This window comes from Orycteropus afer, unplaced genomic scaffold (genome assembly GCF_000298275.1).
Source record: "Orycteropus afer afer isolate SDZICR_OR568_19922 unplaced genomic scaffold, OryAfe1.0 scaffold00079, whole genome shotgun sequence".
NCBI lineage: Eukaryota > Metazoa > Chordata > Mammalia > Tubulidentata > Orycteropodidae > Orycteropus > Orycteropus afer.
This window is the reverse complement of record NW_006921666.1, coordinates 5,500,488-5,525,245: the sequence shown is the minus strand read 5'-3', so window position 1 is coordinate 5,525,245 and position 24,758 is coordinate 5,500,488. Positions and strand designations below refer to the sequence as shown.

The following is a 24,758-nucleotide window of genomic DNA, read 5'->3' as shown; positions in this document are numbered from 1 at the left end:
TAAAGTTGACAAAGAGTTACTTGCAGTATTAGTCCAATCCCATGGTAGGGTTCAGTAGTTCCATTTTATGTTGGCCTTTTGCCCTAGGAGTTATAGGGCAGATTCTTTTTTTTTTTTTTTTTTAATTTTAAGTGATTTGGGTGAAAATTTACAGAGCAAATTTATTTTCCATACAGCAGTTCACATACACTTTATCTCATGACATTGACTGTAATCTTCCACAGTACAGCAGCTCTCCTCCCACTTTCTTCCCATAACCACCTCTTCCCTGTGTCCTTCCCTCCCATGTACTCCTGCCCCCCGAGCTGTTTCCCTGTGCATACATAGCCCTTGTATTCTCCCATGATTGATCTCTCCAAGGAGTATATCTACCAACTGTTAATGTTCAGCTCATGTGCCTGTCTGTTTGGCTAGAAGCCACAGGAGTGGGTTCAATTCTAGACCTGAAGGGCAGCTAGGGGCCATAGTCTCAGAGGTTTTACCAGGCTAGCAAACCTGGTCCCTTTTTTTTTTTCCTAATGATTTTGAGTTTTGTTCCACATTGTTCTCCCACTCTATCCGGGATCTCCTACAGAGATCCCCCTCTGAGTGGTTGACAGTGGTAGCCGGGTACCATCTAGTTCTTCTGGTCTCAGTCATTTAGGCTGAGGATCGCATGGTGTCTCAGTCCCTTGGACTAATTGTTTCTGTGAGTCTTTGGTTTTCTTTGCTCTGGATGAGGAGAGACACATTATTATCTAGTTATCTAGATGTTATCTAGATGGCTACTTGCAAGCTTTTAAGATCCCAGTTGCTACTCACTAAAGTAGGGTGTAGAACAATGTTTTTGTGTAGTGTGTTAGGCCAATTGAGCTTGATGTCTCCTATGACCATCATCATAGGGCAGATTCTTACTGCCTGCTATGCTTTAAATCTTTTTCTTAGTAAATTTTGCATGGCTGTAAGGGATATTTATAGAAGATATATAAAGTGTAAAGACTAATGATACAACAAATGTCCATATTCTTCACTTCCACTTTTAAAAAAAGGGAGAACATCACCTTTAACTTCTTCCATCTCTCCTCAGAGGTAGCCATTATTTTAATTTTTGTATTTATCATTTATCATTCATTAGTTTTTCTCATATATTTTTCACAGGCATATATCTCTAAGCAATATATTGTCTCCTCTTGCATGTTTTTGAACCTTGTGTAAATGGAATCAAACTGTCATTTTTCACAAATTATAAATTTTAGTCAGTTCTGTTCTTGTGACTCAGTCATGTTTTGTCCTGCCGACATTCATTCATTTTCACTGCCATATGGTAGTCCTTGTATGATTATGATGAATGTACTACAAGTAAGCGTTCTCGATGGACACTTGGATTGTATCTGTATTACGCTATTGTGAATAATACTGCATTCAATATTCTCATCCCTTTCTCTGGGAGAACACATGCAAAAATTTCTCTCATGTAGTGTTTTCTCGCTGTGGTTTGTGACATTTATTTTCAGTTAAATATTAATGTGTGTATTTGGATTGTGATGTAAAATGTATTTATTACCATTGTGGTTGAGGTTCCAAAATGTTTGAAAGCCACTGGCCTCAGGAAACTCTCGTATACGTGCCATAGAATAGTAGCATTGAAGATTTTCTTACTGTAACTCACAGGAAGAGGTTTATGTTTGAACATGTGTGTGGGTGTATGTGTAAATCAGAATTAAACTTTCAAGTTCATTTTTATATTTTCTGTTCATTCACATTGCAGGGGGACTGGTCATGACCCGCTAAATTGATTTTGTGATCCCAAATTTGGAAATTATTATTCTAGGTTACATTTCTGGGGGGTAGGTTTCCTGGAATTTGCTGTCTTTTAGTATACATAAGTTCTGAACAAAGTGGGTACTGGTGTTGTGCGCTGTTCCCCTCAGGTGGTGGTTAGGTGTTGTCAGGCCGGTTCTGACTCATCACAGTGCTTAGAACCGAACAAAACACCGCCTGATCCTGCACCATCCTCACGGTCATTGCTATGTCTGAGCCCATTGTTGTTTCCACTGTGTCAGTCCATCTGGTTGAGGGCCTTTTTCACTGACCCTCTGCTTTTCCAAGCATGATGTCCTTCTCTAGGGACTGCTCACTGGTCCCTTCTGATAACATGACCAAAGTGTAAGAGATGACATGTCACCATCCTTGCTTCTAAAGAGCATTTGGGCTGTGCTTCTTCCAAGACAGGTTTGTTTGTTCTTCTGGCAGTCTGTGATGTATTCAGTATTCTTTGCCCTGACTATAATTCAGAGGCATCAGTTCTTCTTCAGTCTTTCTTAGTTCTCAAGTTGTTTTCTTAGTTCTCAAGATGACATCTTTGCTTTTTTAACATTTTAAAGAAGGCTTTTGCAGCATATTTGCCCAATGCAGTACGTAGCTTGATTTCTTGACTGTTGCTTCCATAGGTATGAAATCCATGACAACTTCATTCCTTTCTTCATTTTTCATGATGTTGCTTATTGGTCTAATTGTGAGGATTTTTTTTTTTTTTTTTAAATTCAGGTGCAATCCATATTGAAGGCTGTAGTCTTTGATCTTCATCAGTAAGTGATTCAAGTCATCTTCACTTTCAGCAAGCAAGATTGTGTTATTTACATATCACAGTAGTTAATGAGTCTTCTTCCAATCCTGATGCTGTGCTTTTCTTCATATAGTCCAGCTTTTCAAATTATTTGCTCAGCATACAGATAGAAGAAGTATGGTAAAAGGATACAATTCTGATGCATACCTTTCCTAATTTTAAACCATGCAGTATCCCCTTGTTCTGTTCAAACAACTGCTGCTTGGTCTAGGTACAGGTTCGTCCTGAGTACAATTAAGTGTCCCAGCATTCCCATTCTTCACAGTGTTATCCATAATTTATTTTGATCCACACAGTTGAATGCCTTTGCATTCAGTTAAACACAGGTAGATGTCTTTCTGGTACTCTCTGCTTTCAGTCAAGATCCATCTGACACCAGCAGTACTATCCCTTATCATGTCCTCTTCTGAATCCAGCTTGAATTTCTAGTAGTTCCCTGTTGATGTACCGCTACAACCATTTCTTAATTGTCATCAGCAAAATATTTCTTGCATGCTGGTGGCATAGTGCCTAAGGTATTTGACTGCTAACCAGAAGGCTGGCAGTTCAGACCCACCAGCCATTCCTTAGAGGAAAGATTGGAAATCTACTTCCATAGAGATACTGCCTTAGCAACCCAAGAAGGGGTTGCTGTGAGTTGGGATCAACTCGACAGCAGTGAATTTGGTTCTTAGTTTGGTGATATTAATGATACTGTTCTGTAATTTCCACATTCTGTTGAATCACCTTTCTTTGGGATGGACCCAGATATGGATCTCTTCCAGTTGGTTGTCCAGGTAGCTGTCTTCCAGATTTCTTGACATAGATAAGTAAGCACCCCAGTGCTGCATCCATTTGTTGAAACATTTCAATTGCTGTTCTGTCAGTTCTTAAGAGCTTTATTTTTTGCCAATGCCTTCAGTGCTGTTCTTGGTTCTTCTTGATCATATGCTATGTCCTAAAATGGGTGAATATCGACCAGTTCTTTTTGGTATGGTGATTTTGTGTATTCCTTCCGTCTTTTTTTTTTTTTGGATGCTTCCTGTGTTGTTTAATATTTTGCCTGTAGAATTCTTCAGTGTTGTAACTCAAGGCTTGAATATTTTCTTTAGTGCATTCAGCTTGAGAAATGCCAATATGTTCTTCCCTTTTGGTTTTCTAACTCCTGGTCTGTGCACATTGGCAGAAAGGGACAATGACTAGAAGAGTATGGCTCTTCTAGCCGTGGTCTTTGTGACTCCCACCAGATGACTAGGTGGAGCTATGTAAATGTGAGGTGCTTGTAGTCCACCAGCAGGGACTGGCTAGCTTGTTAGTAATGTCAGTAAGGCACGTGGCACTCTGGTGGAGGTGGGACCATGGCAATAAGGTATATAGAACCCAAACGTGGGGATTGGTCAGTTTTGTTGTCCTCCTAGGCTTAAAACAAGCTCTCCCAGAGACAGGAAGAGGGGATCTCACTACCATCAAGAAGGAAGAGCTGGAGGTAGAGTGAAGTGCGTCCTTGGACCCGCAGTCCCTGGAGTGGACTGGCAGAGAGTCAGCGGCAGCAGAACCGAGAGACTGGCAGGAGCAGAGTAGTGGGCTTGCCGGCCCCTGGAGTGAGAAAGCTGAGTGCCTTTGGGCAGGAGGCTTGCTGGTAGAGCAGAGTGTACCTTGGTACACCTATCATCAGAGCTGAAAGCTTTGTAACACTTGCCTGAGCAGGGTAGAGGATAAAGGCCAAAGAGAGATGTGCGTGAAGGCATGGCCAGGGGGAAGTTGTCCTGATTGAATAACTGTATCCTGAGTGCATTCCTGAACCTGAATTGTAGCCTCTTACTTCTCTAATAAACCCCATAATCATGAGTATTGTCTGTGAATTCTGTGTATTGCAGCGAATTATCAAGCCTAGCAGAAAAGTAGTGAGTGCTGTGGGTAAGATGGTTGGTGTCAGAATTGGTAAAAAGTTTGAAGGGTCGTAGCACGTCTGGCCCATATAGATAAGCTGGGGCTGCTGATGGTGATTCTCTCCCCCTTGTGACGTTAGAGGAGGGCAGAGGATGCTGCCTGTGCCATTTTTGCAACATTTCTTTGTAATACTTTGTCTTCTCAAGCTGTCCTTTGAAAAATACCTGCTTTTTTTATTTCATATTTCTTTTGCTTTAGCAAGAGCAAATTTCAGACTCTCTTTTGACACTCGTTTTTTTTTCTTCTTTCTCTTTTTAATAACCTTTTGCTTTCTTCCTGTATGATATCTTTGATGCCATCCCACAACTCATGATCTTCAGTTATTAGTGTTCAGTGCATCAAATTTGTTCTTGAGATGGTCTCCAAATTCAGGTGGAATACTCGAGGTTGTACTTTGTGCTCATGGACTTGTTTTAATTTTCTTTGGCTTCGACTTGAACTTGCATATGACCAATGCATGATCTGTTCCACAGTTGGCCCCGGCCTTGTTCTGACTGACAATATTGAGCTACTCCATTGTTTCTTTCCAGAGAAGTGGTTGATTTGATTACTGTGTATTATATCTGGTGAGGGCCATGCATATATTTCTATATTTCGTTTATGTTGTTGAAACAAAGTATTTCCAGTGAATACGTTCTTGGTCTTGCAAAATTCCGTCTTATGATTTCCAGTGTTGTTTTTGTCAGCGAGGCTGTGTTTTCCAACTTCTAGTCCTTCTTTGTTTCTAACACTTGCATACCAGTCACTGGTAATTATCCATGTGTCTTGATTGCATGTTTGATCAGTTTCAGACTGCAGAAGTTGATACAAATCTTTAGTTCTTCATCTTCGGTATCAGTGGTTGATGCATCCTTTTCCCTTGGGGGCATGTGCAAATGTGAGGACAATGTTTGGTTGTCATAATGACTATGAGGAGCTATTGGCATTTAGTCGATGGGGTCCAGATGGTAAGCATCCTAAAATATATAGGACAGCCTCACATAAGCAGGAGTTCTCCTGTCCAGAATGTCTTCAGCATTCTTGTTGAAAACTGTGGGACTTGTATTATTTTCTACCATTTTCCTTATGGGTGACACAATTATATAGATCTCTCTATGACTTTTTTCCTCTGGTTTTTAAGATTAAGTTGACAATACCTCTGTCAGAGTGTTTGCATTAAGAAATAAGATTGTAACTGCTGGGCACATAAGTGGTTAATAAGTGATTGTTACTACTACAGTATGAATTTGTACTACTGAACTTATTCATTTGTTCAGCTAAGCCCATTTTCTCAGATGGAGAAACATTTATCTTACTTAAATGTTGTCTTTTTTTTTTTTTATAAAGAGAAAAAAATCCTTATGTGTGGCCACCTGGGTTAATAGGACATAAATACAAGGGTTGAGAACATTTTGCTTTGAAGTGTGTTGTATTCTGATGTATCTTACTCTAAATTGTCTCCCCTTGATTCTCCCTCCTTACTTTTACTGTAACAACCTTCCCAGTTCACCCGGATATGACAGAGCCAGCCGCACCAGCATCACAAGTCCAGAAATCTCCAGACTCCGAGTGGTTGATCAGAACCTCTGCAGCAGAGAAAGCCACTGACTCAGCTACAGCTACGTTTTTTAAAACGCCACAGGAGAAGAGCCCTGGCCACGGCTAAAGAGCACGCTTCCCCGCCAGGAGCTGACTGCCAAGCAAGTTTGAGACTTTGTATTATAGAGTCTTGCATATCTAATTTGGCATTCCGCATCCTTTCGTCCTTCCACCACGAGGACTGGCTCCTCTTCAGACAGAGAGTGGACTCTGTCTCTTGGAAAATCATGTTGTGGGAATCTGTGTGTTTTTTTTTAAAAAAAAAGTTAGAAAAGTATTGGGACAGCGATTTTTAAAAAATAATGTCTTGCTATGCTGTGTTCGTCACATTATTGCTGCCCCCAACATCTACCTACAGCCCCATTTACAGAGCCGTTGCTTTTCTTTGCAGGTATGTATTTGTTGTTGAAAAGCCAGTGACTGCTTATACACACCCTTTGTGTAGAGTCTCTAATGTCAGTTGAGGAAAATGCATATTTACAGCCAATGCTGGACAGATTTTAAACACTGAGTTAAAGCCTGTATGGAATTGTATTCACAGGACATAAGGCTTGCCTTTGAGCCTGATCTGAATTCACTCAGAGTGCCAATAAGATAAATTAACCAACTTCTGAATATGGAGCCTCAAAAGAGACCAGCAGCGTGGGCCATGGGGACTTCTTTCATTTTCTGCAGATGGTCTGATGGGATCACCAGCAGCACATGTACTGCCCTCCTCTCCAAAGTTCATTTTCTACTGAAAGACGACCTATAAATCTGTGTAGATCGGTGTAATGAAGAAGATGGGTTAGGTGCTCAGCAAACTTTACGTAGTCAGTGGGTTCTTCCTTAATCTGTCATGTCGCAGTGTAAGCCTTTATGTCCTAAGCAGGACTTTTATTAGTAATATAGGTCAGTAACCTGAAGCAAAAATTCATACTCTGTTATAATAATGGCTTTTTGTGGCTGTGTTTGGGGAGGAAAAATGTCCTTTTGACATGCCTTTTTTACTTGGCATGTTTATGACGGCTCAGCTGCATGTAGAGTTATATATACAGTCATGCCTGAAGTTGGATGCTACTTTGTCAAAATGAGGAATAAGTGACTGCCTGTAGCTGCTGGAGAAAAGTCACTCTTTCTAAAAAGTATTATCAAGAATGTCTGTCATTCAGGGGCCTGGTTAACAGAGGGCTCTCTTGTGTGTGAGTTGAGGGCTCTCACTCTGAAGCATACAGACTTTGTTCTCTAAGTGTGTCCTGCTCTGTTAATGTTCCCGAGGAGCCTCCCCCCCCACCTCTCGCACCTGTGCTTAAATAGGTACAGAGTGGAGCCAGGCTTCCTTTCCTCAAAGCGTAGTTGTCCCCTTTGCTTACATAGAATGTAACGGCAGGCTACTCTATCATGTTCCCTTATAGTCCTCATGACTAGTAGCTCCATGATGTCGTTATCTGTTAGGGTGGGTGGGACTCTAGTTGGAAAGAAGGTCTTGAAACTAAGTTGACGTAGCACTCTATGTAAGTCTGAGAAAATGTCAGTTGTCCATAACAAGGAATATGGTGGAAGAAAGGGGCAGATGGAGATCATGCGGTGGGTGCGAGTGCTAAAGCCACTTCAGTCATCCCTGAGAGCTGCCCCGTTTCAGAGGGCTTCAAGTCACACTTCTCTTCTACATGGGCTGCACCCATAGAAGTACAAGTATCTATCACTTAATGTCCGTTCAGGCATGGGCTGACTGCATGCGTGTCCGTGGTCCCATAAAGTGTTTTCTTGTAGCACTGGACCATAAGTGGGATATAGGCAGGTGAGGCAGAGGATGTGGCTCTGGATGTGGGCTCTTACAGGCTTCGTATGGTGAGCAGGTGGGCAGCAGTGGGGGCTACGGGTCCCTGGCTGCTCCTGCTGCTCAGGTGTGCAGAACAGGGACGGGGATCACTCTGCCCCAGTCACTGCCCTCTTGGCCCATTACTGCCAGCAGCTCCAGCAGTAGCAGCAGCAGTGGTGACAAGGACAACTAGAAGTAGGGTCCCATAAGGTTTTAATACGGTGTTCTCACAATGTCCAAATCACATAACGTCCTGTTTCACAGATTATGTCATGGATGTGAAGTGACACATACCTGTATAGAAAATACAATGTCTGTTGAATGTAAAATGACGTAACTGAGTTTTGTCAGTGAAAAGGGTGGGTTTTTTTGTTATGTGTGCATTCTTGCCTAGTTTTCACATGCCCTGGGGCACGTTTTTAATATACTTGGTTGGATTCAAAGGAGACATCTATGGGCATGATTGTTTTTTCCTTTGTGCCAAGCTCCGTGACTCATGCAGAGATTGCTCCTGATCGTGGCCCATTTGAGACACCATAGTTCAGGTAGGAAGGTGTTCCAGCATCCTTTCCCTATGACATGTTGTCTCATAGTCCTCCTTTCTAGCTGTAATTAAAAATAGTTTATATATACACTTTTGTGTACATTTTAAATATACCTATGATGTAAGGATAAGTGACTGCTGCCGTTTTAGAGATGAAGACAGGCACAGAGTTTGGTGACTTGCCCCAAGTGAAGTAATCAAGCAGAGACTGAAGTCTCAGACTTTCTCTGCTCTGGGTTATAGAATCTTTTGTTTTCATTGCTAGACCAGAGTCAGTCTGAGACCCCAGTTTATGAAATAGTGTGCCATGGATGTTTATCATCTTTTCTATACATTTTCGGTACATTCAACAGGGATCACCCAAAGAATGCAACATCTCCCTGTTGTCATTGGAGAAGCAAAGTCATTGCCTGTGAGAATAACTGGTAAGCATACAAATGCTTTCCACCACAGGGTTGTAAATTGTGGTCCTCGTTTTAAGATGCTGTATGTGCATGCTTAAGGAATTACTAACCAACTGCTCTTCTATTCTACGTGTTTTCTGTATGAGTCACTTCCGGAGGAATAACCTTGGAGTCAAGTGTATTTTGAATCTTAAAATTGAAATTTCTTTTTTATATGGCACAGTGTATAATGTCATAAATTAAGAAAACTCTTTTACCTTTAGGAAAAGATGAAATTTCACAATCGGGTTTTATAATCAGTGTTACGAAGTTCTGATCGTGTAACTTCTGTGACGATGACCCTTGAGCTCGCGTGGGTGGGATCTGCTCAGAAGTAATGACCGAAGCCGTGTCCCCCAGTTCTCGTTTGTTCCAGGGCGTCTGATTTGTCCCCGCCGGCCGCACAAACTGCCTGTCTGAATCCTAATTCCTGTGTAATTTCCACAACAGGCAAAAGTCAAGACTGTCTACTTATGTGAGGATCATTCATAAAAAGTAACTTTGCTTATGAATTTAAGGGTTTGAGATTATTTTTCAGGCGTAGTATTTTAAGGGGACAACTTCATTTATTTCAAAACTCTCATGTTGCTTTTTGGTAAGAACTGTTAAGAAGAGGAAATAGGTAACCACTTACATGGTGCCAAATTGGAGGATTGATGGGGTTGGATGGGGGACTCTTAGGTGTCGGGGGTGGGCAGTATAATTTTTATTGAATGAGATGTGGTTGGTAAACAGGTCACATTTAGCCTTGGTTTCTTTAGAAATCAAATGTAGTTGAAAATTTCAGATGATACTATAAGCTGCAAACGAGGTCATTTTGGCATCATGACCGAAAGTGGAAATAAAGCCTCTTAACCTGCGATGCTTGTGGCATCCTTTGTCAAGTCTAGCTCAACACTGAGGGTGAGTCACTGAACTCTATATGAATCCCAGAGAGAGTGGTCGGAGGTAACTTTGCAGTTTGGATAGAAATACAGCCTGTTGGCCTGGCACAGGAAGCCTGATGCTGCACAGTAGAGGAGGTGAGCTCTCGCAGAAGTCACTTGGTTGGGCCTGAGGAAGTTGCAGCATTTGAGAGAGGGGCTGGCCTGCCACAGTCGCCGCTGACATGATGGATTCTCCACTCTAACTCCAGGCGATGGCTCCTGGGAATAAGTGATTTCATTTTAGGGATTTGCTTTCCTTTGGCTTCGATACTGTGGTCCCAAGCCACACACTTCTGAGAAGTCTGTGTACAAGTCTCAGCAGTAGGAGCTGTCTCCAGTGTTCTTTGTGCCCTGTGACCATTATCTGGGTAGAATTGAGAACAGCTGGCTTCTCCAGCTGTTGGTGTGGTCTGGTTGGAGGCATTGCTCAGGCCCATGGTTTATGCGATGGCAGGAGGGATGGTTGAAGCAGTTGCTCTTACTGTCAGCTGTTCGCTTTGTCAGTGCCTGGGCTGCCAGTTTCCTTGTTAGTGTTGTTTTCTCTCCCACTCAAGCCATGGCAGTGGAGTTCCTGGCGGTGGCAACAATCAGGATGAGTTCCTGCCCCGTCAGAAAACATGCAGAGGGAAACATCATGCACTAAATGCAGATGGCCCAGAGATGCTTCTACTTCCATTAAGATCACAAAACAGATGAAAGGTGAATGTCTGGAAAGGCAGTGTTGAACAGCAGTGATGCAAATGGGCAGTACTGCTGAAGAGTATGGATTAGCAGGGTTTTCTTTTTTAACAAGACCAACAAAACGAACATTGCCAAAAGAAGAACTTTTTCTGCCACTCAACTGGACATAGTAAACACTTGATAAAATTGCTAGATTTGGGGCATTAAAAAAAATGATCAAACGCAGTATTGACAAGTGAGGTGGATCCTGAAGATGCTGACCAAAAAAAGCAATTGTGACCAGATAGAGAAGTGAAGAGGCAAGGGAGAGAGAGGGAGGATGCCTGGAGCAGGGCTTCTCAGAGTGGCCCTGGACCAGTCTCAGCGGATGCCTGCCCCCACCACACCCATTGAGTCAGACTCAGAGGGTGGGGCCAGCACCCTTTGTTTTAACAAGCCCTTCAGGGAATTTGGTGTACTCTAAAGTTTGAAGAAACTTCAGTGTTTTTTTTTTTTTTTAATGTTTTAATAGTAACACCCTCAGCTCTGAGATGCTCTTGTATTCCCCTCCATTAAAAATGAGAGGTTCCGTGTGTCATTCTTTATAGGAACTGTTAATATCTTCATCTCTCTTACTTTTTCCCTCCAGATCCTGAAAGATCCCCTGGAATTATTCATGAGAAAGCATGGTGTGATGGAAAATGCCCAGAAGGCCATATTTAGATGGATGGAAATACCTTTTTTAAAGTGGATTAAAATATAACAACAATTGAGTTTTTAGTTTATGAATGATAGTCACTTTTCATGATTGACAGTAAAAACTTAATTTGTGTAAGATATTGCCATCCATGATTTTATGATAATTAGTTCTTTAGATCTTAGTTTCAAGGAAACATATTTTGCGGCATGATAAAGATGGATCCTTTAAAATATAGCTCTCACTAACAGTTAAAAATAATTGGGGAAAAATGCTCTGGGTACATAGCAGATGTGTAATAAATACCTGTTGAGGTATCTCTTGCTAGGACTTAATCTTAGTACTTCACAGCACATAGCAATCCATTTTAAGCAATTCCTTAGTCACACCAATTGTTTTACATTTCAGCTAATTGTTCTACGGGAGCTGGGGACCAATAGCAATATCATCATGTATATTTTTATTGTCTGATTCACAGATTGAGCATTTCAGAATATGGACTCATGTTAAAGCTTTGCATTGAAATGATAGAGATTATATCTATATTTATATATAGTTGAGAATACACACAGCAAGACATACACCAATTCAGCAGTTTCTTCGTGTACAATTTAGTGACAGTGATTACATTCTTGGAGTTATGCAACCATTCTCACCTTTCTTTTCTGAGTTATTCCTCCCTCATTGATAAACGCTCATTACCCCGTACTACTCCTTTCTAATCTTTAGAGTTGCTGTTATCAATTTGATCCCTTATTGATCTTAAAAGAGCGTAATCCTCAAGGCAGACATGCTTTTACTAGTTAAGCTGAACTCCTTTTTGTTTTTTTGAAGACTTCAGAAACTATTTTTGGTTTAAAGATTATCTTGCCAAGTTTTTAATCTTAAGGTTTAAACAACATTCCATCTTTCGCTATAAGTTTTGCAGTCTTAAAACATCACACATTTTTCTGTTCCATCTTGAAGATTTAATGCAAACGAATATACTTAAAACACCAGTTCTGGTCTTTAGCTTTAAGTAGATAGTCATTTTTTTAAGTGCTCCTAACCAAAAAGTTCTCAAAGAAATACAAAGGAAAAAGGCAAACCCAGCTTCTTACTGGAAGACCAGTTAAAACTACCCCAACCAAAGATACATTACTGGGAATATAAAACATTGGAAACCTTTTAAGATGTCAATTGTGAAAATTAAGGTTTCCTGTTTTTTTGGGAAGTTCTGCTCCCTGGCAAATCCCTCATTCAAATGTTTTAATGGAAGAAAAGGCAGAAAATATCAGACAGAGACCTTAAAAGAGTGGCCTTGGTGGCTTTTTCTTAGAATCAGCCTATTTAACTCTGTGTAGATTCTACATTTTGCTTCTCCTAGTGGACTATGTGTTTTCTCTGTGATGAATGACTTTGAGTCAAATCTGACTCATAGTGACCCATTAGGACAGCGTAGACCTGCCCCATAGAGTTTTCTGGGCTGTAACTTTATAGGAGCAGATCAGGTCTTTTCTCATAGGGAGCCACGGGTGGGTTTGAAATCTACCTATCAGCAGCCAAACACATTAACAACTGCACCACGAGGGCTCCTCTTCTCTGTGATACAACCTTTCTAAGTACTGCCATCCCAGAATTACGGTGAAGTTGAAATTGCTCTCAGTGTGCATATCTCTCAGTTCATCTCTTGTTCTTAGCAGCTTTTGCTCCCACCTTCCCTTCTTAAAGCCAACAGCTAGCTAATCTCACCCCTCCCCAATGAATAATACCAAGTAGGATTGGCAGGACCCTCCCCACCCACACACCTGCACATACACCCATTCTCCTCTTTCCCTTGGTGCTTGTCCTGTCCTTATAAGATGTCCCTTGTAAGTCCTCGGTCGCACTCTTCTAGATCAGCTGCCTTGCTCTATCCAGCCTCAGCCTCTCACCACTGCCATGAGTGCTTTGCACTTAAAGATGTTCAAAGACTCCCTCTCCCAATTAAAAAACACCCTTCTTCAGTCCTTTGAACCCCTGACTACCACTGAAGTGTACTGCCCTCACCAGCACTTTCTGCCCATTAATTTTTCAATCCCTAAAGCAGTGGTTTTTAACCTCTGCTGCACATTATGATCACCTGGGGAGCTTTAAAAAGAAAAATCCTAATTCCCAGGCTGAACCGCAGATGAATTACATCAGAACGGGAAGGTGGGAACGAGCTTCAGGATAAAGTAGTGTGCCGCCAAGGCTGAGAACCACTGTGCTCAGACCTGCCTGCTGCTCTCATCACCATCCGAATTGTGCTTACTGGGTTCACCAGTGACTCCCAGTTGCCCATACTGAGTCTTCAGATGGATCTTTGAGGCACTGATAGTGTATAGCCACTTTCATTTTGGAATTCTCCCTCCTCTGATCCTCTCTTCTCATGATCTTTCTCCTATTTTGCTCTTTTAATCTCTGCAGGTGGGTGGGTTGGCTGGTAGGTCATGAAGACACAGACCAGATGCTTGCCTGCCTCCAACACGCATTGTCAGTCAACACTATGTTAATGGATCCATACCACCTTAATGCCCTGGCTTCCACTCTTAGAGTTGACATCCATTAATGGTTATAGATGCCTAGGAAAGAGCATACTCAGCTTCTGCTCCTCTTCTCTTCTCTTGGCTCCTCTTTCTCCAAGCCTAGGAGGGGCCGGGAATTGCTAATCACATTCTTAGATGGATCTCCCCTGCTTGCTAGTAGGTGTTGCTATTCATGAAAAGTCAGGCTTGGACTGTGGTCTTCGCTTCTGCTTTTTCCTTTCCAGGGTCTTGGAATGATAAAGAGGTCCAGGCCCAGTTCAACACAGACGTAGACTTCCCTGTCGGGTGCTGTCTTCAGTTTTTGACTTTCCACTGCTGGTAAGATTTTAGTGAATCAGACACACTCATTCCTTTTTGGCCTTGGACACCATGCTGCATCTTATTTTGTCAGAACTTTTTACTGAGGTTTCAGGCCCTAGCTCTACTACTGATAAAGTGGAACTTGATCTCCCATTTCACTACCGTCACTGTGTGCTGTCCCTGAGAACTAGATAGGGGTTCCACTCTGTTTTGGTTACTTCATGCCGCTCTAACAGAATAATACCACATATGGGTGGCTTGGACAAACAGGAGTTTATTCTCTTGCAATTTTGGAGGCTAGCAGTCTGAGTTCAAAGTGCCAGGCTCTAGGGGCTGGGTGAAAGCCCCTCCAACCTTGGGCTTCAGCTTTGCCTCCTGCTCCCGGCCCACTAAAGTGGGAGGCTTTTCTTCACTCAGGCAGCTGCTGGCTGCTGAGGCTGACCCAAGGTCGACAAGTAAAAAGGCACAGTCCCGATATTGCTAAACAACACGGTAGGCCACTAATCCAGAAAAAGTCTCAAGATTGGTAGTCATGGCAGGCTGCTGAACAATGACTTGGCTACATGCAGGGTTCAAGCGTGCCAAAAAGCTAGAGACCTTCAATGCTGCTTATATAGGAAGCAGACCACAGCCCTAAAGCAGCTACTCAGCTTCTCCAGTAGATTCTACCATAGAGTTAATTACCAATCTCATCATGAGGAATGACTACATCCAGCTGCCCAGCCACTCAACCAGGCCCAGCCAAGTTGACACACAATCTTAACTACCACACACCCTCACTAAATGGACCCAGCATGTCCCTGATTTCTTTGAAACAGTAATACCTGATTCAAAATCTGGGATAGGTGGATTTGGTTAGTAGAGAGAGACTGGGTCATATGCTTGTGTCCTAGCTGCACTGCAGGATGTAAGAATGAGGTCCTCTGGAATTTTTAGCTATTAGGGGTGGGGTGAATTCCTCAAACAAAGCAATTCAGATGCTGGACAGCCAATAAGAATAACAAAGGTCACCCTTGAGCCATTGCTGTGTACTGATTCAACATTTCTTGAGCACTAACTAAACTAATCTTCCTCTGGGACCTTTGGCCAAAGCATGATATTCCTGGGCGCCTGATGTGCTGTCCTTGAAATGACCAGAATCCTGTTGCACCACACCACACTGCAATTGGGTCAGATCCGACTCATGGTGACCCCTCCTTGGGTTTCTGAGGGTATCACTACGGAAGTAGATTGCCCAGCCTTCCTTCCAAGGAGTAGCTGGTGGGTTTGAACTGCCAGCCTTCTGGTTAGCAGTCAAGTTCCTCAGGCTCTAAGCTACCAGACCTCCTAGAATCCTGTCAGGAACCCGTAATAATAGCAATGGCGAATATTCACTATTATGTACCATTTGTAAATAGCATCTCAATCTCAAAAACTCTTAAGGTAAAATCCATACTTCTGTGGCCAAAAGATTTTCAACATGAGTATGGAGTCCGTCTAGTTCAATGGAGAAAGAATAGCCTTTTCAAATGGTCCCAGGACAGCTAATCTCCGCAAGCAAGAGAATGAAGTTGCTGAGTACCCTTCTCCCAGCTTCCCTAATGTTAAAAACTTAGGTACTTGTACTAAAATGATCAAAACTAGGAAATTAACACTGACACAATACTGTTAACTAAATTACGGACTTTATTCAAATTTTACGAGTGTTTCCACTAATATCCTTTATCTGGTTCAGAATTCAATCCATGATCCATATATCCTGGATCTAGTTCTGGGCTTTCTGTTGTACTTGTCTGTTTATCTAATGAATCAGTACCCTGTTTGAATGATAAAGGCTTTAGAGTATGTTTTAATGTTTAGTAGGACTAGTTCTCTCTCACAGTCTTTCACTGTTTTCCTGGCTGTTCTTAAATGATAGAAACTTTATTGTCACCTTGTCTAACTCTATAAAAAAGAGTATGTTGGTATTTTTATTGAGAGTATGTTAACTTAGGGAGTCTTGACATCTTTACAATATTAAGTCATTCTTTTTTCAAGAATGAGATGTCTCCATTTGTTTAAGTCTGTTTTTGTCTTTTCAAAGCTGTTTTAAATTTTTCCTGTATAGGTTTTAAACATTTTTTGTTAAGCTTATATTCAAGTATTTAATCTCTGTTGCTGGTAAATGAGGTTTTCTTTGTCATATGTCTTCTCACTTGTTATTGTTTGGATATAGAAGCACTGTTGCTGTTTGTGTGTTAATTTTATATCCTGCTACCTTCCTGAATTCTTTTAGGGGTTAGTTTGATCATTGATTCTCTCAGGTAAAAAAAAATAGCTTTGCAAATGCACAGAAAACTGACAGCAATCTCTGTTGCTGTGAGGTGGCGTCCAGTCACTTCCAACTCATAGAGGCTCCGTACAACAGAATGAAACGCTGCCTGTTCCTGCACCAGCCTCACAATCGTTGCTATGTTTGAGCCTGTTGTTGCAGCCACTGTGTCAGTCCATCTAACACAGGTCTTCCTCTTTTCTGCTGACCCTCTGCAAAGCCTGGTGCCATTCTCCCTCCTGTAACGTGTGCAAAATACATGAGACAATGTGAGTGCTAGAACCTGCAGAAGTAAGTGAGCTCGAAGCCATCTTTTACCCTGAAGTTGTCTGCTAACCCCTGGTTACCTTGAGCCTCTGTTGTAATGACTACAGTGGGTGCAGGAGTTAAAGCAGCAGGTGCTCAAGGCAGGGTGCTTCATCTGCGATCTCGCCCTAAACGGGGACACCAAGCAGAAGTAACAAGGAAACTTCCTTTTCTTGACCTTGACCCTATGTATGTGAAGGAAAATTTTTTTCCATTACAAAATGTAATAACAAGTTCTCCCTCATAGAGGTTATGGACCAAATTTATACTATTTCTGTGGTCTAAAATACTCCACATGGAAAGTTTAGTTTATGGAGGACCTAGGTCAGAAACAACTACGGATGACTGCCAGAAACAAACACAAATCCTTTCTAGAGGAAGGGAACTTGAGCCCAGGGATCAAAGACCTCATACAGATAAAGTTCTAAAGACATGGATAACTCACAGTTAAAAATCAACGAAGGAAATAAGGTAATGTTGATGAGAGCCATCAGAAACAATATAACAGAGGAATCATTCACAAATATTCTAGATATTGTAGCACAGAAAAGAAATATTTTACATATATTTCAAGCAATAAAAAACTTAACACCAGGCAACAAAAGCAGTTAATTTTGAAAGGGGGTGTTGATTGGCGTTAAAGTGTTCCACTGGAATCGTAGGTTTTTTTTTTTTTTTTTAAATCTATAATTGTTGTTACTGACAATGCACTTTTATGTATGTAAAAGTGTTTATCTTTGTTGGCTGTACCTTTTGTGTACCTCTCTCTGTCTTGCTTTTCCTTAGTCTTGCTGTGTCAGTCACTCGCTTTTGGTATATTGCCTTTCCCGTCACCCAAATCAGTACTTGTCTCTCACCTATCTAGCAATTTTCCTTCCCCTCCCTTCTCATCCCTGGTAACCAACAAAGAAAGTTTCCTTCCATGTGTAAACCTTTCCTTGACTTCTCACAATAATGGACTCATGCAATATTTGTCCTTCTGTAATTGACTTATTTCACTCAACATAATGTCCTCCAAATTCATCCACATTATGCCGTGTTTTGTAGATTCTACATTATTGCATACTATTCCATTGTATGTACCATAGTTTGGTTATCCCTTTCTCCATTTGTGGGCACTTAGGTTGTTTCCATCTCTTTGTTATTGTGAATAGTGCTGCAATGAACCTAGCTCTCACTTCTTTAGGATATATGCCTAGTAATGGGATTGCTGGATCAAATGGTATTTCTGTTTCCAACTTTTTAAGAAATTGCCATGCCATTTTCCACAGTGGATGTATCATTTTACAGCAGTATATGAGAGTTCCAATCTCTCTGCATCCTTACCAGCATTTGTTATTTTCTGTCTTATTGAACTTCGTTATTATTGCTGGGATGAGATATCTCATTCTTGTTTTGATTTGCATCTCTCTAATGGCTAGTGATTGGGGACATTTCTTCACATGTTTGTTGGTCATCTGAATATCCTCTTTGGTGAAGTGTCCATTCATGTCATCTGCCCATTTTTTAATTGGATTATTTATCTTTTTGATGTTAAGGTGTTGGAGTTTTCTATAAATTTTAGAGGTAAGTCCCTTGTCACATATGTCATTTCCAAATATTTTTTCCCAAACTGTAGGTTCTCTTTTTACTCTTCTGCCAAAGTCTTTTGATGTGCTTAAGAATTTAATTTTTAGAAGATCCTAGTCATCTAGTCTATCTTCTGCTGTTTAGGCATTTTGAGTTATGTTTGATAGTCTATTAATGCTATATATTAGGGCCCCTAAGTTTGTTCTTTTTTCTTTGATGAACTTAATAGTTTTAGGTTTTACATTTAAGTCTGGAGTTAGTTTTTGTGTATGGTGTGAGGAATGGATCTTGTTCCATTTTTCTGCAAATGGATATCAAGTTACGCCAGCATCATTTGTTAAAAGCACTATTTCATCCCCATTTAATAGATTTCAGCCCTTTGTCAAAAATCAGCTAACTATATGTGGATGATATATTTCTGGGTTCTCAATTCTATTCTGCTGGTCTGTGTGTCTGTCCATGTACAAATACCAGGCTGTTTTGACTACTGTGGCTGTATTGTAAGTTTTGAGATTGGGGAGTATGAGACTTTGTTCTTCTTCAGTAGTGCTTTGTTTTTCTGAGGGCATTTTCCTTTCCATATAAAATTAGTGATTGGTTTTTCCATGTCCTTAAAGAATGTTGATAGACTGTGAGTTGGGATTGCATTGAATGTATGGATTGCTTTGGGTAGTATTGACATTTTCACAATGTTCAATCTTCCTATCCATGAGCATGGTATGTTCTTCCATTGATGTAGACCTCTTATGGTTTATTGAAGTAGTGTTTTGTAGTTTTCCTTGTATAAGTCTTTTTTTTTGTCCCTGGTAAGATTTATTTCCAAGTATTTTATTTTTTTGGTAGCTACTGTAAATAGTATTGATTTCCTTATTTCCTTTTCAGAGATCTCTTTGCTGGTGTAGAGAAAGCCAACTGATATTTGTATGTTGATCTTGTACCCTGCCAGAATGCTAAATCTTTCAATTAGTTCCAGTAGTTTTCTTGCTGAGTCTCTTGGGTTTTTTTATGTAGAGGATCGTATCATCTGCAAATAGGGATAGTTTTACTTTTTCCTTACCAATTTGGATTCCTTTATTTCCCTTTCTTACCTTATTGCCCTGGTTAGTACTTCCAATACAATGTTGAATAGAAGTGGTGATAGAAGTTATCTTTGTCTGGTTTCTGTTTTCAAGGGAAATGGTTTCAAATGTTAGCTGTTCATTTGTGTATTTGTGCTTTATTATGTTGAGGATTTTCCCTTCTATTCCTATTTTTCTGGGAGTTTTTTTTTTTTTTTTTTTTTTTTAAATCAGGAGTGGGTGTTGGGTTTTATCAAGTGCCTTTTCTGCATTGAATGATATGATCATGTGGTTCTTTTACTTTATTGTATTTATGTGAAAGATTACCTTGATTGTTTTTCTAATGTTGACCCATCCTTGCATACCTGGTATGAATCCCACTTGGTCATGATGTATTGTTTTTGATATGTTGTTGGAGTCTGTTGGCTAGGATTTTGTTGAAGATCTTTCTTTGCATCTATATTCATGAGGGTTATTGGTCTGTAGTTTTCCTTTTTAGTGGTATCTTTGCCTGGCTTTGGTATCAGGGTTATGCTTGCTTCATAAAATGAATTTGGGAGGATTACATCCTCTTTCATGTTCTGGAATAGTTTGTATAGGATTGGTGTGAGCTCTTCTCTGAATATTTGGTAGAGTTCTCCAGTGGAACTGTCTGGGCTAGGACATTTTTTTGTGGGTAGTTTTTTTATGACCTGTTCTTATTTTCTACCTGTCTGTGTTAGTTTGGTAACTAGTGTGTTTCTAGAAATCTGTCCATTTCTTCTAGGTTTTCAGGTTTGTTGGAGGACAGTTCTTCATCATATCCTGATATTAGCCTTTTGATTCTGGTTGATTCTGTTGTGATGTTGCCCATTTCATTTCTTATTCATGTTACTTGCATTTTCTCCTTTGTTAAGTTTGCCAGTGGTTTGTCAATTTTATTAATCTTTTCAAAGAACTAACGTCTAGTCTTATGGATTTTTTCTATTTCTATTTCTACTTCCTGTTTCATTTTTTTCTGCTCAAAGCTTTATTATTTCTTTTCTTCTGATGACTGTAGGCTTTTTATTTATTTATTTATTTGCTGCTTTTTTCCTAATTGTTGGAGATGTTGAGTTATGACATTGGTTTTGGCTCGCTCTTCTTCTTCTTCTTTTTTTTTTTTTTTTAATTTATTGTGATTTGGGTGGAACTTCACAGAGCAAATTAATTTTCATACAGCATTTCATTACAGATTTTGTTTCATGTGTGCATTTATTGCTATAAATTGCCCTCTGATCACTGCTTTTGCTGTGTCTGAAAGATTTTGATATGTTGTGTTCATTCCCATTTGAGTCAAGGAATTTTTTTAAGTTCATTTTTTATTTCTTCTATTACCCAGTCATCTTTGAGGAGGATGTTATTCAGTTTTCATGTGTTTGCTCTTTTTCCATTGATCTCCCTATTATTGATTTCTAGTTTTATAGCATTGTTATCTGAGAAGATGCTTTACAGTATTTCAATGTTTTTAAATTTATTGAGGCTTGCTCTGTGGCCTAACATGTGGTCTATCCTGGAGAATGTTCCATGTGTGCTGGAAAAGAATGTATATTGTGCTGTTGTTGTGTGAGTGCTGAGTATATGTCTATAAGGTGAAGTTGGTTGATTGTATTGTTTAGTTATTCTGTGTCTTTATTGAGTTCCTTTCTATCTTTCATTGAAAGTGGTATAATAAAGTCTCCTGCTGGTACTGTGGAGTCATCCATTTGTTTTTTCAACTCTGTTAAAGTCTAATTTATGTATTTTGGGGCTCTTTCAATAGGTTTGTAGATATTTATTATGGTTGTGTCTTCTTGTTCAGTTGATTCTTTAATTATTATAGAATGCCCTTACTTGTTTTTTATGGTAGTTTTTGTCTTAAAATCTGTTAAATCAGAAATTAATACTGCAACTCCTGCTCTTTTTCATTTGCTGTTTGCTTGATGTATCTTTTTCCAACCTTTGATTTTTAGTCTGTTTTTGTATCTAAGATGAGTCTCTTGTAGACAGCATATGGATAGATCATGTTTCTATCCACTCTGCAATCTCCATCTCTTGAGTGGTGCATTTAATCCATTTATATTCAGTGTAATTGTCAACAAGTATGAATTTGTTGCTGTCATTTTGTTATGTGTTTTTTATGGTATTGCACATTTCTTTGTTCCATGTAATGTTCTGTGCTAAGCTTATTTTGTTTATGAAATTTGTAATCATTTCCTTTGTTGCTGTCATTTTAGTATTTGCTAAATATTTGTGCCTGGCCTCTTTTTTATTTTGATGCAAAAGTTTATTAATTTTCTTTATGGTTACTTTGTGATTTATGACTGTCTTCCCAAGTTTAGAACATTCTATTCTGTCTCACATTTGTTTTGACTTCTTCACCATTTGGAAGTTCTGTACTTACACTATTTATTCCCTGTCTTTGGTTTGTAGTTGTCCTCATTTACCAATTGATGTCTTTAGGTCCCTGTTTACAGTCTTGTAAGTTTATTTTACTTTGGATACTTATGTAATTGTATTGGCTTCTGGGTTATATTGTCACATGTGTTGATCATTGGTTGTTGTATGCACTTGTTGGTTTTCTGTCTGAAAACTCTAAAGAAACCAGCTCACTGGCATAGAGTCGATTCCAACTCATAGCAACCCCCTTTGGGTTTCTGAGGTGGTAAATCTTTACAGAGGTAGGTTGCCCAGTCTTCCTTCCTTAGAGTGACTGGGGGGTTTGAACCACCAACCTTCTGGTTAGCAGTCAAAATGCCTTAGGTACTGTGCCACCAGAGAAGGACTCCTTTTAGAATCTCTTGTAAGGTTGATCTCATTTTAACAAATTCCCTTAATTACTGCTTATCTGGAGATGTCCTAATTTCACCATCATATTTGAGGGAGTTTTGCCGGGTATGTAATTCTTGGTTGGCAATTTTTTTCTTTCAGGGTTTTATACATATCATCCCATTACCTTCTTACGTACATGGTGTCTGCTGAGAAATCAGAGCTTAGTCTTATTGGTTGCCTGTTGTAGGTAACTTTTTGTTTTTCCTGTGCTGCTTTCAGGATTCTTTGTCTTTGGTTTGGTGAGTTTGGTTATGATATGCCTTGGTGACTTTCTTTTGGGGTCTGTCCTGTTTGGGATTTATTGAACTTCTTGAATGCATATCTTCTCATCTTTCATCATATTAGGGAAGTTCTTTTCCATCAAATCTTTGACAGTTTTCTTTGATTTTATTTGTTTCTTCCTGTTCTGGTATTCTAGTCACACATGCTTTTTCTCTTGATGGTATCCCACATGACTCTTAGGCTTTTTCATTTTGTTTTGATCTTTTTTTCTGATTGATCTCGTCATAAAGTACCATTGAGGGTTTTGTCTTCAGTCTCATTCATTCTGTCTTCCATTGATTTGATTCTCCTCCTTTGACAGTTCAATGTGTTATCTATTTCTGGAGTTTTAGTTTTAGTCTTCTGGATTACTGTTTGTTGTTTTTGTATGGTTTCTAATTTTGTGTTTATTTTTTCAGTTCTTGCATTGTTTTCTTAAATTGTTCTTGAGTTTTTCCTGTGTTTTCCTTAATTTTGTCCATGTTTTCCTTGCTCTATTTCTCAATCCATTGAAGGTACCTAACTATAACTCTTTTGAATTCCTTATCAGGCAGTTCCAATGCCTCTTTTTACTCAGGGAGGTTTTCTGGGTCTGTAGGTCTGTATCTCGGTCCTTCATTTGTACTATTTATCTTGCTTCTTTGTGTGAACTGGGAAGGTCAGTTGTCTCTGAGACATTGTGATGTCATTGTATATATATATTTACTATATTTGCTAGTTCGGCAGCACTTAGGCACCCACCACCTGTCTCCTGGTGGGTGTGATAGAGGATGAGAGTATGTGCACAAACCTTTGTTAGCTGTGGGCTGGCATAGGCCACCATCTATCGTTGATCAGCTGGTGCAGAACAAAATGGTGGTCTTCACTCAGTGGGTGGAGCTTCAGGAGGTCGGGGTGTGGTTGGGTCGTATGGACATGGTTGCTGTCTCCTTTCTGGTTGTCAGCCCCCAGTGTGGTTGCCAGTGCTATCCACTGCAAGTAGAGCCTATTCTTCGGTTGCTACCCAGATGGAACACTGTTTGCAGTTATTAAAAATGGCTGCATTACTTGCAAATATTAAAAATGGCTGCACCTCCAGGACAGCCAACAGTTCATAGTTCTTTTTGTCTCATTTTTTTGCTGTTTTCCTTTTTAGTCATCAGCCACCAGTGTAATTGCTCATGCTGTCCTTCTCAAGCAGAGCCAATTCTTGCTGCCCAGATCAGAATATCACTTGTAATACTCAAATTAGCTATGCTATCAGGACAGCTGACAGTCTGCAGCTCCATTTGTCTCCTTATTTACTCTTTTCATTCAGGTTCTTCTGCTAGTTGGCATTTAATCCAATTCCTTATCCTTCCCTTCAAAGCTCAGTGATCTAGAATTATCTTCTGTATCTGTTTCAATTGGTTTCTCATTTATTTGTTTTAGAGGGTCTATGTAGCTTGTCTGCCTATTCCTCCATCTTGCTGGAACTGTTCTAGGGTTTTGTTTTGTTTTTAATTTTTATTATGATTTGGGTGAAGGTTTACAGAGCAAATTGGTTTTCCATTCAACAGTTCATACACATTTTATTTCATGATATTGATTGCAATCCCCACAATGGAACAGCTCTCTTTCCATCCCCTCCATGTTTACTGATCCCATTCATCCTTCTTTCCTTTCCCTTCCTACCTTCTGAGCTTTATCCCTGGGCAAATGCTGCTCTTTGGATCTCCATGGTTGATTGGCTTAAACAATTCATACCTCCCTAATGTTATTGTTTACTTTAGAGGCCTGTCTATTGTTTGGCTGAAAGTTGAGCCACATGTGTGAGGTCATTTCAAGGCTTGAAGGGTGTCTAAGGGCCATAGTCTCAGGGATTCTACCAGTTTCTATCAGACCAGTAAGCCTGGACTTTTTTATTTTTTCTGTTTTGTTTGACATTTTTCTCCCACTCCATCCAAGATCTCCCATAGTGATCCTTTTCAGAATAGTCAATAGTGGTAGCCAGGTACCATCTAGTTCTTATGGTCTCAGGGCCATAGAGGCAGAGTTCATGTGATTCATTAGTCCTTTGGACTAATTGTTTCCATGCATCTTTGATTATGTTCACTCTTCTTTGCTGTGGATGGAGAGAGGCCAACAGTTGCACCTTAGATGGCTACTGACAAGCATTTAAGACCCCAGTCACAACTCACCAAAGTAGCATGTAGAACATTGCCTTTGTGGCCTATGTCATGCTAATTGACCTTGAAGTCCCCCGAGACTATGGTCATGAGCCCCCAGACCCAATGACTGATTTCCTCCAGGTGTTTGGTTATGACTAAGAAGTTTTCATAACTTTGCCCTCTGTGTGCTTGACTTTGTTCATGGCTATCTTTGCAACATGTATAAATACATATATGGAAATATCTTCTGTCAAACCTATATATATTTGTGGATGTAGTCCCATCAT

The 24,758-nt window shown here is 40.1% G+C and overlaps 1 protein-coding gene across 1 annotated transcript in view; it reads left to right on the top strand.

Moving 5' to 3' along the window:
* Window positions 1–6,179, top strand: part of GPATCH2L (G-patch domain containing 2 like) — an 85,927-nt gene extending 79,748 nt beyond the window's left edge. Inside the window, exon 9 of the mRNA XM_042781024.1 lies at window positions 6,019–6,179. Within this exon, the coding sequence (XP_042636958.1) occupies window positions 6,019–6,179 (161 nt within the window). The remainder of the gene's footprint in view (window positions 1–6,018) is intronic.
* Window positions 6,180–24,758: the final 18,579 nt, after the last annotated feature.